This window comes from Stegostoma tigrinum, chromosome X, assembly GCF_030684315.1.
Source record: "Stegostoma tigrinum isolate sSteTig4 chromosome X, sSteTig4.hap1, whole genome shotgun sequence".
Lineage (NCBI taxonomy): Eukaryota > Metazoa > Chordata > Chondrichthyes > Orectolobiformes > Stegostomatidae > Stegostoma > Stegostoma tigrinum.
In genome coordinates, this window is record NC_081404.1 from 9,716,160 (window position 1) to 9,731,285 (window position 15,126).

Sequence of the window (15,126 nt, forward strand, 5' to 3'; positions counted from 1 at the left end):
TTCATTAATCTGAAAACATAATTCCGTTTTCCTCTCTAAACTGTCAGATTAGTTTTTGATGACTGGCTGCAGTTTGGCTGCTGATGGAATTGTTAGATAATGTTGGCCCTGTTCCTGATACCTTATTTGTATTCCACAGAATGCTGGGCCATTTGAACGCAAACCATTTTGCTCCAGGCAGCAGACTGTCAGCTCAACCAACTGCCAAAAACCAGCTGGTGCTGGGTGAGTGAATAGCAGCTGGCGCTTGGCTAATAGGGACAGTTTGCACACTGGCTGCATGTTGCTGGCTGTGGATTAGCTGCTGGAAATGAGCAGTATTTCACAAGCATCCACTCCCTCCACCACTGATGTTCAGCAGAAGCAATGCATATATTCTACAAGAGGCACTGCAGAAATTCACCACAGATCCTGAAACAGTCTTCCAAACCCAAGACCACTTCCATCCAGAAGGACAAGGGTCGCAAATACACGGGAATATCACCAGCTGCAAGTTCTCCCCTGCCCAAGCCGCTCACCATCCTGGCTTGGAAATGTATTGCTGTTCCTTCACTGTCACTGGGTCAAAATCCAATGCAGCTGCATTGTGGGTCTACCTACAGCACATGGGCTGCAGCGGTTCAAGAAGGCAGCTCACCCCCACTTTCTGAAGTAATAGTTTGGGACAGAAAATAAATGCTGGCCAGCTAGTGACACCTACATCCCACAAGTGGAGTTTAAAGAAAGGTATTCAGTATTCTGATTGGGGCAAAACAACTTCTTATTTTGTTTCTCAAAACCAGTTTTCCTTATTTCATAACTTCCTCATATCCACGTTGTTTATTTTTGACTGGAATGATAGTGATCATGGTTGTCACTTAATACTGTAACTGCATTGTCAGATATTGCAACCTCCTTGTTCTCATGCTTCTACTGCCCTTGCTCTTCTAGGTGGCAGAGACTGCAGATTTGGAAGGTGTTGTCATATGAAACTTAAAGATCTAAAGCCACTGTCTACAATCTGATGGAACCTCATACATCCACCCATGTAGTTTCCATTTACAGTCCCTTGATTGGGCCAGTTTGACCAGTTTGCCTTTTCTCTAGCCTGGGGATACTGAGGGCAGGAATCATGCCTTCACTGTTGCACGAGTATTTACAAATGATTTGAGCACAGGCTAGAGATCGAACCATCCAAATCTACGTGGCTTGGAACTGCATCTGATGATGTGTGTGCCCACTGAGCCATTGAAGGTGACCATCTTCAATAGGTTAGGCTTTCTTTTCAAATGTCAATAAATGTGCTATGAAATGGGTACAGGTTTGCAAGGTGCACTGAGCTTTACTATTTCCCATCAAATGACATACCTGGATACCATTCACTCCAGCTTTGCAGAAATACTTCTTCACTTCAACATTGATTTCACAGTCACCAATGTAACTACAGAGGGAAAGATAACAGAGGAAACCCCATTTTAGAGAATCTGGAAGTGTACAAATTCTGGCTTCAAAAACATGGGGGCAGAACTGTGTCACTTTTTGGGGTTGCTTGGATAATCCATTCAACTGTGATCTAGGTCTCAATAGTTAGGAAGCTGAACGTTGTGCTTGATCAGAGATCTCTAGATTCATAATCTTGACTACAGAGTAGCTGGTTGTCCAAAAAGGTAAAAATGCAAGCAGATTTTCTTTGACCAGACTGTTGAAGGTAACCACTGAGGGGTTTCCACAGTTGCCACAGGCCAATTGTAGAGCAGCATACGGCAGAACCCAGGAGTATGACACTAACTGCCCTATTATGCAGTGATGGTGTTTGGGAGTGGGTAGACTAAGGAAGATGGAAAAAAAAAATCATTGTAGATTTTCCTCTAATTTTGATAATTTAAAAATTGTCTAAACCAAGTCGTAAAAACATTTTTTTTTCACTTGAGAGATATATTACGTAAATGCAAAAATACACACAATCGAATCAGTGACAAATTCTATTGAAAGAAAGAAAGAATTAACTTGCTTTTAGGGCATCCCAAAGTACTGCCCAGCTCATGAAGTATTTAATCCTAATATAAGGCTATGCCATAAGCCCACATAAAGCTTGCTGCTTTGGCTAGATTTTCAAATCCACTTTTGTTTTTGGGAGACTCTGGAGGAAATTCTTTGAACATTTTGAAGCATCTCCCCCACCGATGATGTATTTTTACACGATCATCCCTTTCTCTGCATGGTATTGCATTTCAATAGTAAATGTAGATGCAGATGGCACCCAAGGAGGTTAGCATGCTTAGATTCAGTGTCCGCTGCCAGATTGTTGGATGACCTGGATAAGGAGGACCAATTAAGGCAGAGACAGAATCTGCAGATCCAAAGGCATCTGAGAGCATTAATGTATCTACCACTCCTACCCCGACATGTTGGATGAGCCCACACCTCCACTTCATTGCTGCCTGATTTTCAGGCAATGTGCATACATTAGACTGCAGCAGATCATACAAACTGGGATACTCTTCTTGTTGTTACCGAAATGGCTGGTACATTAATCCTTCCAGGCCAACCCAAAGGGCATCAATAAGATTAACCAGCTGCACTTCGCTCACATACAAAATATGCTGCAGTTTTCAGTAAAAGAAACATACTAGACAGCTCACAGGAATTTGCCATCTGAAGGGATTAGATGGCACCTATATAGGCATGAATGCTGCTCATAATAACTACAGTGCCAATACAGAAGACAAGGTATTACTCGATTAACTTCCCACGACATCAGTGCCAGCCCACGTATTATTAGTGCTTCCCAATGAAGAACTCATAATGCTCTTATTCTGCAATGATGCAAAGAATTTGCCCTGTTTGACAGTATGATTTCTCCTTATAAAGATCAAAGTTATTCTTTGCACACATACATGATTGCAGTTCAAAACCCACACAAAGCGGTTATTATGACAAGGCTCATGCTGCTGTGGACCACTCCACTAGGGTAGTGAAGCAAAGGTTCTGCTGGGTGAGGTGCTGTACATTCCATTCAAGGTCGACAAAATCATGACATAGGCACAATTTTCCAATTAAGAGAGAGATGGACATGAAGGTGGAAGAAGGAGTAATCCAATAAAGGTCCCCATGAAAGTGCATCCAAAGATAGTAAAGAAAGTGGGAATGGAAATTGGGAGGCGCTGGTCAGTCATCTTTAGATTTGGGAGTGGTGCCAGATGTCTAGAGAATTGAAAACAATATGCCCTTTTTCAAAAATAGCTCAGCATTACGCACCAGTTTATGTTTAGCTCCTATTTTCCTTTCAGGATCTGTAGCCACCATCAGAGATGTCCTACTCACAAGTATGGCCTTCTCCTCCTTTCTTTGTCACTTGCCCATGCCTGCTGTCTGTCCCCCACCCCAAACTGCTCCCGGCAGGAAGGGGCATGGATGTACTCTCACTGACAACTGTCAAGTACTGTTGGAGGTCCCCCGCACAACATAAGCAGAGAATTTACACTGGGAAGAAATGTAACCAAATGAAGTCTGGCAAAGCAGGAGATCAGAAATCCACAAGAAAGAAAGAAACAGGAGGAGTAAATTCATATATCTTGGACAAATATATGCCAAACCACAGACTGATTGAACCCAGGGCTGAGGGCCAACAGACTTCTGGTATTCAAGGCTTTTTGCTGGGAAGTAGGGCTGAGTTGACTGTTTCCACATTAAATGCTCTATGTCTCTTTGGCATGATTAAATAACATTTGATCCAGTCAATGGGCAGAGCCTGGGGTGAAGTCAGGGTCAGCCTTGATTTTGGCCCGCATGAGCTCCAAGCCAGTGCTCCCCACATTTAGGAAGGTGGAGGAACTTCCATTCACACAGTGCAAATGCATCCTGGTGAAGAAGGCACTGGCATGGTAGTGTGACATCACTGGCACTATCTACACTTGCTAAGGTCCTACTCATCTTTGCCAGCCATCTTGGCATTGACAACACTCAGTCCATTGGCAAAAATGAAAAGGAGACTGGGTAGTGTGTTAATAAGGGATGGGTCAGTATATTAGTGACTGAGGATCTCCATTTGAAAGAACACAATGTAGAATCTGTTTGAGTGTAGCTAAGAAACAGCAAGGGGCAGCAAACCTAGGAAGAAATGGTTTATAGGGCACCAAACGTAGTGGTAATTTAGGATATGGTAAAAACCACAAAATTACCGGTGCATGCAGCAACGGAAATACGGTCACTCCTATCTATATACAGCTTGAGTAAAACTAATGAATATTGATGCTGTAGAGGAAGAGTTCCTGCAATGTGTTGAGATAGTTTTCTGGAGTAATTTTTGAGAAGTGAACTAGGGCACAGGCTACTTTAGATCCACTATAATGCAATGAGAATGGGATTATCAGTAAACTTGTTGGAAAAGAACCTTTAGGGAATAGTGGCCACAGTCTGATGGAATTCTGCATTAAATTTGAAAAAGATGCAGTTCAATCTAAAACTGGGGTTTTAAATCTAAACAAGGGCAATTATGAAGACCAAAGGAGGAATCCGGCAGTTGTGGATTGGAAAAATACATTATAGATAGACAATGGCCTATTAAAAGATTTTTGAAAAGCATACACTGTTTTAAGGCAAAAATATCCAACAAGCAGTCTGAGGCCGCCGTGGCTAAAAAGACAAATTAAACATAGCATTATATCAAAGGAGGAAATTTATAAAGTTGCCAAAGAGTTGTGAACCTGGGCATTGGTAGAATTTTAGAATTCAGTAAAGGAGGATCAAAAAATTGATAGAGAGAAGAGAATATAACTATAAAATAGCAAACGTAAAAACATTTTAAAAGCTTCTACAGGTATGTAAAGTGGAAAAATAAATAGCAAAGACAAGTATAGTTCCATCATAGGCAGGCAGGAGAATTTAAAATAGAAAATCGAAAAATGGCAGAGAAGCTAAATAAGTGCTTTATATTTGACTTCACAGAGGAAGACACAAGATGTTTCCTGAAATATTTAAGGTCCAAGGTTCTAGTATGACTGTGGAAATAAAAGAAATCAGTATTAGGACAAATGTAATATTGGAGAAATTAATGGGACTACAAGTTGACAAATCCTCAGGACCCAATGATCTTCATCCTACACAGTTGAAAGAGATGGCTATAGAGATAGTGGATGTGCTGTATTGTCTTTCAAAAGTTCTACTCATTTTGGAACAGCAGATTATAAAATTGCAAATGTAACCCTACTGTTTAAGATAGAACGGAGAGGCAAAACAGGCACTGTAGACCTGTTAGAGATAATGGGAACTGCAGATGATTGAGAATCCGAGATAACAAAGTGTGGAGCTGGATGAACACAGCAGGCCAAGCAGCATCTCAGGAGCACAAAAGCTGGCGTTTCAGGCCTAGACTCTTCATCAGAAATCTGTGTTCATCCAGCTCCACACTATGTTACTATAGACCTGTTAGTCTGATGTTATCAGGAAAATACTAGAAATTATTACAAAGGAAGTTGAATACTTAGAATAATAACTGTCTGATTGGACAAGGTCAGCATGGATTTATGAAGGCAAAATCATGTTTGACAAATCTCATTAGAGTTTTTTGAAGATGTTCCTAGCACAGTTGATAAAGGGGAACTGGAGAATGTGATGCATTGCATGGGATTATAGGATAATATAGACTAGTTCGGACTGACGATTGGTTAACAGGCAGAAAGTAGAGTTGCAAAGGTCAGTGCTTAGGCCTCAATGATTTAGGATGGTCTCTATCAATGGTGTGCGTGTGTCCACTACACAGAGTATTTCTTAAATGGTGCCAGATTGGAAAATATTGATGTGTTCTCGTTCAGAAGTCATTGAAAGTTAGCTGGTGCAGCAAGTGGAAGCAAACAGTGTTATATCACAAGAGGATTTCAGTCCAGGAGCAAAGAAGTCTTGCTTCAATTGTATAGAACCCTGGTGTGGCCGCACCTGGAGTATTTGTGCAGTTCTGATCTCCTTGCTTAAGAATAATGTACTTGCCATTAGAGGGAGTGCAGCAAAGGTCACCAGACTGATTCCTGAAATTGTGGAACTGTTCTCTGAAAAGAGGTTGAGGAGCCTGGACCTGAGTTTAGAAGAATGAGAGGTGATCGCACAGAAACTTACAATCTTCTTGAAAGGGTAGACAGAAAGGAGATTTCTCCCAGTTCTGGGATCTAGACCCAAAGGACACAATCTTAGAATAAAAGGCAAGCCATTGTGGTCTAAAATGAGGAAGGATATCTAAACTCAGAGGGTGGTGAATCTTTGGACATCTCTAGCCAAGAGGGCAGTGGAAGCTCAGTCATTAAAGTAATTTCAAGTCATAGATGAATAGATTTTTAGTTATTAATGACATCAAGAGATATTGGGGATCGTGTGGAAATATGGCATTGAGGCAGATAATCGGTCACAATCTAGAATTGCAGAGCAAGCTTGAGGGAATTAATGACTATTAGAGATAAAGTGAGAAAGATATCAAACAAGAATCTTCTTTTTAGACAGTCCCCCAGCACCAAATAAGACTTTTCTTCACTCCAGAGTTGTGAGTCCTGAAGTGACAAAACAATTCCATGTTGAACCTGCACAGGTAGGGTATGTACTATCTGAAAAAGTGGTGGATGGGATAGGCGAGGTTTTGCACGCTCCTTCCAGTGTTTGCGCTTGGCCACTAACTAAGCCTGTTGGAAATGCTCAAAGCATTTGGCACTTTGCGAATGCTGCTGCTCCACTTTAGGTACTTGAGCAAATAACTCCCACGAGTTATTGGGGATATTGCATTTTTCCGGGAAGGCTGTGAGGATGTCCTTGAAGGACTTCCCTACCCTGCTTACCATGACTGAACTTGGAGTAGACAGCTTACGCTGGAAGACTTATTTCAGGTATGCAGACAATGTGGCCTGCCCAATACAGCTGATTACTAGTAATCAGTACCATGATACTGGGAATTTCATCTGAAGGAGGCCACTGATATTGGAGGTGCTCTACTAGCCTTCTCCTGCCACACAACATTATCCCTTAACACCAACGAATCATAGCAATCTTGGAGCAGGGGCTGGCATCAACAATGAAGTTCAACACAGCCTCCAGTGTGCCAATGTAGCCTTCAGCTGTCGAAAGACTGGAGTGTTTGATGACAAAGACCTCAAACCCAGTACCAAGCTCGTGATCTACAAGACAGTAATGTAACTTCTCCTTTTGTATGTGAGTCATGGACGATGTACATCAGACACTTCAAATCCCTAGGGAAATATCATTAGTGATGACTGTAAAAACCTGCAAAGCCAACAGCAGGATAGGTGCTCCAACATCAGTAATCGCTCTCAGATCAACATCCCCACCATCAAACAAGCATGCTTGTAGATCGGTGGCATCATGCCTTCAAATGCACCTCACCAATGCCTGCTACTGGAGAAAAAAATGAATACCATATCCTCTTTTGCAAAGCCCTGGAAAGTTTCTTGTACGTTTGCTCCAAGGTTCAGTGAACCTGGAACAATGTATTAACCTGCTTTGCCAACTCCTTCCAGGCAGCCTAAACAGCTGCATTTTCAGCAAGTTGTACCTTCTACCTTCTTTTGTTACATGTCTGTAGCAAGACATCTAGAGCTTTCTCATTGAAGGGGGAGGGCTGTCCTTCCAGTTATCATGCCTTTCATCTTCCCTTAAGAAGGAGCATCTTATATTTAGATGCTACAGACTGGACATATTTTGTAGATGGTAGCCAAGCAACTTGAATTTTCTATGTGAAGAGGTGGAAACAAATTAAAGGTAACCCTTAGATTTTAACACTGAGCACAGGCCACTCCTGCTACCACAGACAGAGGTACGGCTGGAAGCCCAGTGTAGAGGAGAATCATATAGTCGAGGTTGGCATCTGCACCTACACAGGACATCTGGCTCACCATTTCCATGCCATCTCTTTGCTAAACTAATCTAACATTAACCTCACTTTCCGACTTTCATCTCAGAACCTGCACTGTCATCTGTAACATCCTCCCTGCAAAGTAGAAAGCTTTGTTGTGATGACAAAGGGGATGTTTTGCTTTAGAGTAAACATGAAACACTTCCGAGTAACCCAGCTGATCCAGTGGCTGATATTGATTCGCTGTTTCTCCTTGGAACATCACAAGGATTTCTGAGAACTGCTGTTGAACCACCCACAGCAAAAAAGACAAGGAATCTGGAGAAAGACAGTTGAAAGTGCTCAGAAATAGGACTTGCCTCAGAGTAATGTGTGCTACACTGTTTGTTCAATAAGTGGAACAACTTTAAACCACTGAAATGACAACCGGAATGTTTCATTCTGTTCACAATACTAGCTGCAGACGTTGACTTTTTAAGCTGAGAAACTCTAAGCCAATGAAACACATTTAATCACACCTGGCCATTGTGTGATAGACATGTGCTTAGCCATACTAAGTGTAGCAGACATTTGAGTGATCTAGTCTTGTTTTGCGTTCAATTCACTTCCACCTATGATCTTGCGCCAATAGTCATTGTGCTTGCAAAATTCTTGTGCCAGAACCTAATTAAAGCTCCAGAATGCATGCCAAAACATTTTATTGAATAGCTTGTGCATTTTCCTGATTTTTGCACTGGGAATGCATTCTTTGTCCTTTAGGTACCTCTTGCTTATTTTTCAATAGGTCAGTCTTGTTTTCTCCCTCGGTCTCTCTGTCTTTCCCCACAACAATCCCAGACCACACCATTCCATCCCAAATCACACATTACTCTTACATCCTTTCCACAACCTCTATTCACAGCATTGGTACCCTCATTACCGCCAGTACCCTCATTACAGTCATCTATCATACACTATACCCAGTTTGCCTTCTGCTTCACTTGGTTAGCAGGAGGGGAACACTTATTGGTGAGTGAAGATAAGACACGCAAACAAGAAGTAAGATTCAATATTCTGCTTCCACCAGTTATCCTAACTAATTCTCTCAATGTGCAGCTACAGAGTCATAGAGCACAGAAACAGACCCTACTGTCAACTAGTCCATGCCAACCAGGTTTTCCAAACTAATTAGTCCCACTTGGCTGTGTTTGCACACATCCCTGCAAACTTTTCCTATTCATACGCCTATTCAAATGTCTTTTAAATGTTGTAACTGTACCTGCGTCTACCACAACCTCTGGCAGTTCATTCTACAAACGAACCATCCTTTGTGAAATAGTTGTCCCTCAGGTCCCTTTTAAATCTTTCTCCTCTCACCTTAAAACATGCCCACTAGCTTATAACTACACCACTGAAATAACGTCAGAGGCCAGTATCCCATCAGCAAGTCACCCTTTATTTACACGTGGAGAGTCCTTGACATTGATCTGGCTTTCTCAGAGTCAGCTTTGAGTGAACAGAACCTCTGACATTCTTGTTCTTACCTGTCAGCCAGGGCTCCCTGATTGGACCAGGCTGATAGCCCCAATCAGGGAACTCCTACTATATGATGTCCACCAGGCTGAACTCGATACAATCACTAAACCCCACCTTGGTTAGGTCAGAATGAGGACAGAATAAGTGTTATCTGACCACCCTAGGTAATTTATTGATGAACTACTTTTTTCAACAACTTAATGGCAGCTTCATAATATAATTACCAGTAAAAAAAACTGCAAGTTCCAAATAGTACTGACTGATCTGTTACTTCAACAAGGTCTCGGTACCTCTTGCAATCATTATGCACCTTCATTCACCAGTTTCTTTTCAATTCATTGCCATTCTGGTCATAACAATGCAACAGCTGCCTAAGCAGTCAGGACTATTTCACTTATTTAATGGGAATATTCAGTCAATAGCAATTATACCTATTAGGTGATATAATGTTTAAATATTATGCAATGATTGATCAAGCAGAATGCTGCTGAGACATTTGTCATTATGTAATTGAAGAATTAATGTTGTAATGACTTTGGGAAATGAAAGTAATCAAAATTAATGCAAGTTACATATCGAGGCTCCCAGATAAATTTATGTGGCAAAGTACTCACAGATGAGCTGATTCCGATTGATGGAGTTTTAGATTTACTATAAAGTTACAGTATCACATTTATTTTCCTACATTCCTCAAGATTTAAAAACTGCTAACAGCACAATATCTGCGAAGTGATTCGATATACCCTTTCATTTACATATCTGAGCCATTGCTTGGTAGCTAGCAAGAGTAAAGAGGGCCAGAACACAGTTTAGGCTCACTTTCCCAGGCAGTGAATCTCTGGTTTAAAGACACAGGTGATGAACAGAAGGTTGGCCAGGTCTCTCCCGACTCCTCCAATGACACTGGTAGAGACCTAGGAATGATTTTTAAAAATGTGCTAACATAATTTCACTGGTACACCGTAGTTTGTTGTGAAAGCAGCCAATACATTGTGAAGCTGAAGAAACACAGCAGGTCAGGCAGCATCAGCGGAGCAGGAAAGTTGAAGTTTCGGGTTTACACCCTACATCAGGACTAGGGAGGGGGAAGGTAGCTCAGAAATAAATAGAGAGGACTGAGGCTGGGGAAGGTAGATGGAATGGTGATAGTCGGATGCAGGTAGGGGTAGTAGGGATTGGTCAGTGGAAAGGGTGGGGCAGATAGGTGGGGAAGGAGATGGACAGGTTGTGTCCGGTAACAGAGGCACGGATGAAAGGGAGGGTTGGACGTGGGATGAGGCCAGGGATGGGGAGATTTTAAAACCAGTAAATTCTGTGTTAAGGCCATTGTGCTGCAAGCTCCCAAGGCAGAATAGGAGTTGCTGTTCCTCCAGTTTCTGGGTGTTGACATTGTGACACTGGAGGCGGCCCAGGATGGACATGTGGGAGGAGAAGTTAAAATGGCAGGCAACCAGAAGGTGGTGTTGATTATAGTCTACAGAGCACAGATACGCTACAAAATGGTCCGAGTCTATGTTAAGTCTCACCAATGTAGAAGAGGTTACATCGCGAACAAATGATACAGTAGACCAGGTTGGAGGATGTACAGGTGAACCCCTGTCAGATTTGGAAAAATTGGCTGGGGCCTTGGACAGAGGTGAGTGGGGAGGTGTAGAGGCAGGTGTAGCACTTCCTGAGGTTACAGAGAAAGGTGCTGGGTGCGGTGGAGTTTGTGGGGAGTATGGAGCGGACAAGGGAGTTGCAGCGAGAGCGGTCCCCACAAAAGGAAGAAAGGGATGGGGAGGGAAATATCTCTTTGGTGGTGGTCAGATTGTAGGCGGCAGAAGTGGCAGTGAATGATACATGGGAAGAGGAGGTTATGGGGTGGTATGAGAGGACCGGAGGGAAGGGTTTGAAGGCAGAAGTGCAGGAAATGCAAAAGATGCAGGGGGCGGCTATGGACACCTGTGTGGGTCCAAAGCATGCCTGCATCTTTGTAGGAATATGCAGAATAGTCCCGCTTCCACTGTTACACTGGCACCATCCCTTACCTCTTCCTCGGCAACATTGATGACGGTATCAGCGCTGCCTCATGCGCCTACGAGGAGCTTGAACAGTTCATCAACTTAACTAATACCTTTCACCCCAACCACAAATTCACCTGGACCATCTCTGGTACATCCCTCCCCCTTCCTGGACATCTCCAGTAACCATCTCAGCACAACATTGATTTCAAACCCACCAACTCCTACAGCTACCTAGACAACACCTCCTCTCACCCACCTTCCTGCAAGAATGCGATCCATTACTCCCAATTCCCCTGCCTCCTCCACATCTGCTGTCACGATGGAGTATTCCATTTCCGGACATCTCAGATGTCCTCCTAGTTCAAGGACAACAACATCACTCCTCTGTTGATTCATATTGCCGTCCAAGGCCCTGAACAAGCTTTCCAAATCTGTACACCCTCCAACCTAGGTACTGTATCCATTGTTCCTGATGCAGTCTCCTCTACATCAGTGAGGCCAAGCGCAGACTCAGTGACCAATTAACAGAGCATCTACGCTGCATATGCTATAATCAACACCACCTTCTGGTTGCCAACCATTTAAACTCCCCCTTCCACTCCTTGGGTGACATGTCCATCCTGGGCCTCCTCCAGTGCCACAATGATGCCACATGCAAACTGGAGAAACATTACCACATATTCTACCTCAGGAACCTGCAGCCCAATGGCCTCAACGTAGAATTCACCAGTTTAAAAATCTCCTCACCCCTGGCTTCATCCCATGCCCAATCTTCCCTACTATCCCCACCTCCTTGACTTGACACAATCTGTCCAGCTCCTTCCCCACCTATCCGCCCCATCTTTCCCACTGACCAATGTCCACAATCCCTTACGTGTATCCATCTATCACCATCCCACCTACCATCCCCTAGCCGCAACCTCCCCATATTTATTTCTGAATTCCCGTCCCCTTTCCCAGTCCTGATGAAGGGTGTAAACCTAAATCATCGACTTTCCTGCTCCTCTGATGCTGCCTGACCTGCTATGTTCCACCAGCTCCTCTCTGTATTGACTCTGACTCCGGCATCTGCATTTCTTGCTATCTCTGTTGTTTTGAAAGCAGGTGTGAATCATGATATGGAGGTGCTAGTGTTGGACTGGGGTGGACAAAGTCAAAATAATCGCACAACACCAGCTTACAGTCCAACAGATTTATTTGAAATCACAAGATTTCGGAGCACAGCCCCTTCATCAGGTGCGCTCTGAAAGCTTGTGATTTCATATAAACCTGGTCTCAAGTGATTTTTGACTGTGAATCAATAGAAAAACCAAGGACGTCAAAGGACACCGAAATACACCAGATGAATACATCAAGCAGGAACAGGCAAATAAATTACAAATATGACAGCTAGCGTATGGTTCTGTATGCAAGGAACTTTGATATTGGAGCTTAAGCAATTAAGTGGAATTGAACAGTGAGTCAGTTACCTGATATGCAGATCAAGTGTGACCTGCCTTTTATCTGTACCTGTATGCACCTGTACTCCATGAATCTTCAGAGGCTGAAAGACATTCAGAGGTATGATCAGATCTCCAAAAACACAGTCCTGCACAATTAGCATTTTGTAATATATTTGAAACATTTGGAATATTTCAGAATCTTTGGTCCACAGTAAACAGGCTTCTGCTGCTGACAGTAAAAGCTCCACTGACTCCTCAAATTTAGCGAGGGAACAGCTAAAAGTCACAGATTAATTCTTTGGCCAGTGCTTAGTTGCTTCCACTGGAACAAGGATGTTCCTGATGACCAGGGAGTCTAGAACCAGGGGTTACAGTCTAAAGATACAGGATGGAATATTTAGGACAGAAATAAGGAGAAATATCTTCCCCCAGACAGTTGTGAACCTGTGGAATTTTTTACGAGGGAGAGGGAGCTCTTTAGGCCAGGATGATTGCTATCCAGTAACTCCTGCTGAGATGTGATTATGTGTAAATGTTGAGGGATGACAGGGTTAGCTTCAGCTGTCATAGCCCTGACAGGCAAAATAAAAAATAGTCAGGCTCATTGTCTAGATTCACACCCAAATGACGGCTATCATCATAAATTACAGGAGGGTGATCAGTATTCATGATCCACCATGATAAGATACTGGAGAGGACCGCATCCAGGGTGAGCCCTCTGTTGTGTAAATATCCCAGTATGACATTTCTTTTCAATAGAAACGAGTCAAATGGTTGTATGTTTATTTGACACATTCACCATTGACCAAATCATGCTGATGGGTATCTACAAGTTCATTAATATTGTAGGCTGCATTCCACAGGACCCCCAGTATACTTGTGTTATTGTCAAATGAGAGGGAATTGTGAGGCACATGTATTCTGCAAATTGTTTAGTAAAACCACCCAATATATCACTTCACCGTGTTGCACAGTTCAAAAATATCTCTTCACACATGACCCAAGTTTGGAAGGGTAAGTGATTTGTTGTCAAATGAGGACAAGTTTGGACTCTACAGTCAAATAGCCAACCAGCATTCCTGGCTAAGATTCAGATGACAAGACTCACTTCTTGAGCAAGCGTGTGCACGGAACTGTAACACAGACTGAATCATCATCTGGATAAAATTGGCGGAAGGTGCAGCAAAAGGTTAATGTTCAATTGTTCTTGGAATGTACATGTGGGATGCACGGTATCAAACACAAAACTAACCTATACCAAAACAATGAGGAAATTAATGATTGTTAGAGAAACACCTTTTATCTTGCACAGGTACAGAATTACCTTCACTCCAAAGCTGACTTTTGTGAAGGCAAAGGTTTGCAGATGGTTGTTTGAACTCCGAATAATGGGAGCAATGGAGTTCACCAACAGCTTCTCCAGGTACTGACCAACAAATGGCCATGCTTGCTGTAGAACCTACCAATAAAGAGTCTCCGTTAGTTTGTTACATTTGACATCTAACAATTGCACCTAACCCCAGGTGACATGATAGTTTTGTCAGTTATTATTTGCCTTCTTTAAGCTTATTCGATGCATTCTTCCTAACTGACAGTACAGTCAAAAACATCTTCTTTTCGAAATTTAGATGGCTCAGTAAGTAGTTGTTCGGCAACTTGCAGGACCAGTCCCATAGAAACCTGCGCTCTAAATTTACTCCTGTCCCTAAATGGGAAGGAAGACATGTGGTCATCCCTTTCCTAAATAGAGATTACTCATAGTGGAAGTATTTAATTTCAGAGAGAATCCTAAAAATATTAAAAAACAGGCTTAACCCAAGTTCAGTAGTCAGGAATTAAAGCCCCAATTTTAAACTAACTCGCCTGGCAGGAACTACGCAGGTTAGTCTTATACTGTATTTTAACACTGGCAGGGTACCTTTATCTTGATGGTATTTGGAGAATATAAAAGTTTGTAATCAGTGTAGCATTCAATATTATTCATTTGCACACTTACTATTCAATAAAGTGTCTGCGATTTTTTTGCCTGAACTAAGTCTGATACACTGCTAATTCTCCTACGTTCTGAGGTGAAGAAAGCAATTGAGCTCACATTGATACCCAGAAGAGTGACGCTACATATTGAGTGGGTAATAACATAATCCAGTTAGCAGAGGGCAGTAGTTTACAGAAGGGGGTTTTGGCACTAAGCCTTAAGAAAATATCTTGTGGAGAACAACACAAGCCAAATGCTGCCTTTCCCTACTGTGGGCATGTTTGGCTGATGCACAAAGGCATTCATTATCAAGGAACAAGGTTCAAAACATAGAATCCTTACAATGCATAAAGAAGCCAT

At 42.5% G+C, this 15,126-nt stretch overlaps 1 protein-coding gene across 4 annotated transcripts in view; it reads right to left on the reverse strand.

Moving 5' to 3' along the window:
- esyt1a (extended synaptotagmin-like protein 1a) overlaps positions 1-15,126 on the reverse strand; it is a 132,202-nt gene that overhangs the window by 64,611 nt on the left and 52,465 nt on the right. For 3 of the 4 annotated variants that reach the window (XR_009443513.1, XM_048523350.1, XM_059643449.1), the window contains exons 3-5: positions 14,116-14,250; positions 12,819-12,892; positions 1,348-1,420 (exon numbers count right to left, since the gene is read on the reverse strand). Coding sequence is in view for 2 of the 4 variants with exons in the window: in XM_048523350.1 (XP_048379307.1) it covers positions 1,348-1,420; positions 12,819-12,892; positions 14,116-14,250 (282 nt within the window). In the remaining 2 variants the exon portion in view is untranslated. Of the gene's footprint in view, positions 1-1,347; positions 1,421-12,818; positions 12,893-14,115; positions 14,251-15,126 lie in introns of those variants that run through there. The other variant, XM_048523351.1, reaches the window with a different exon arrangement.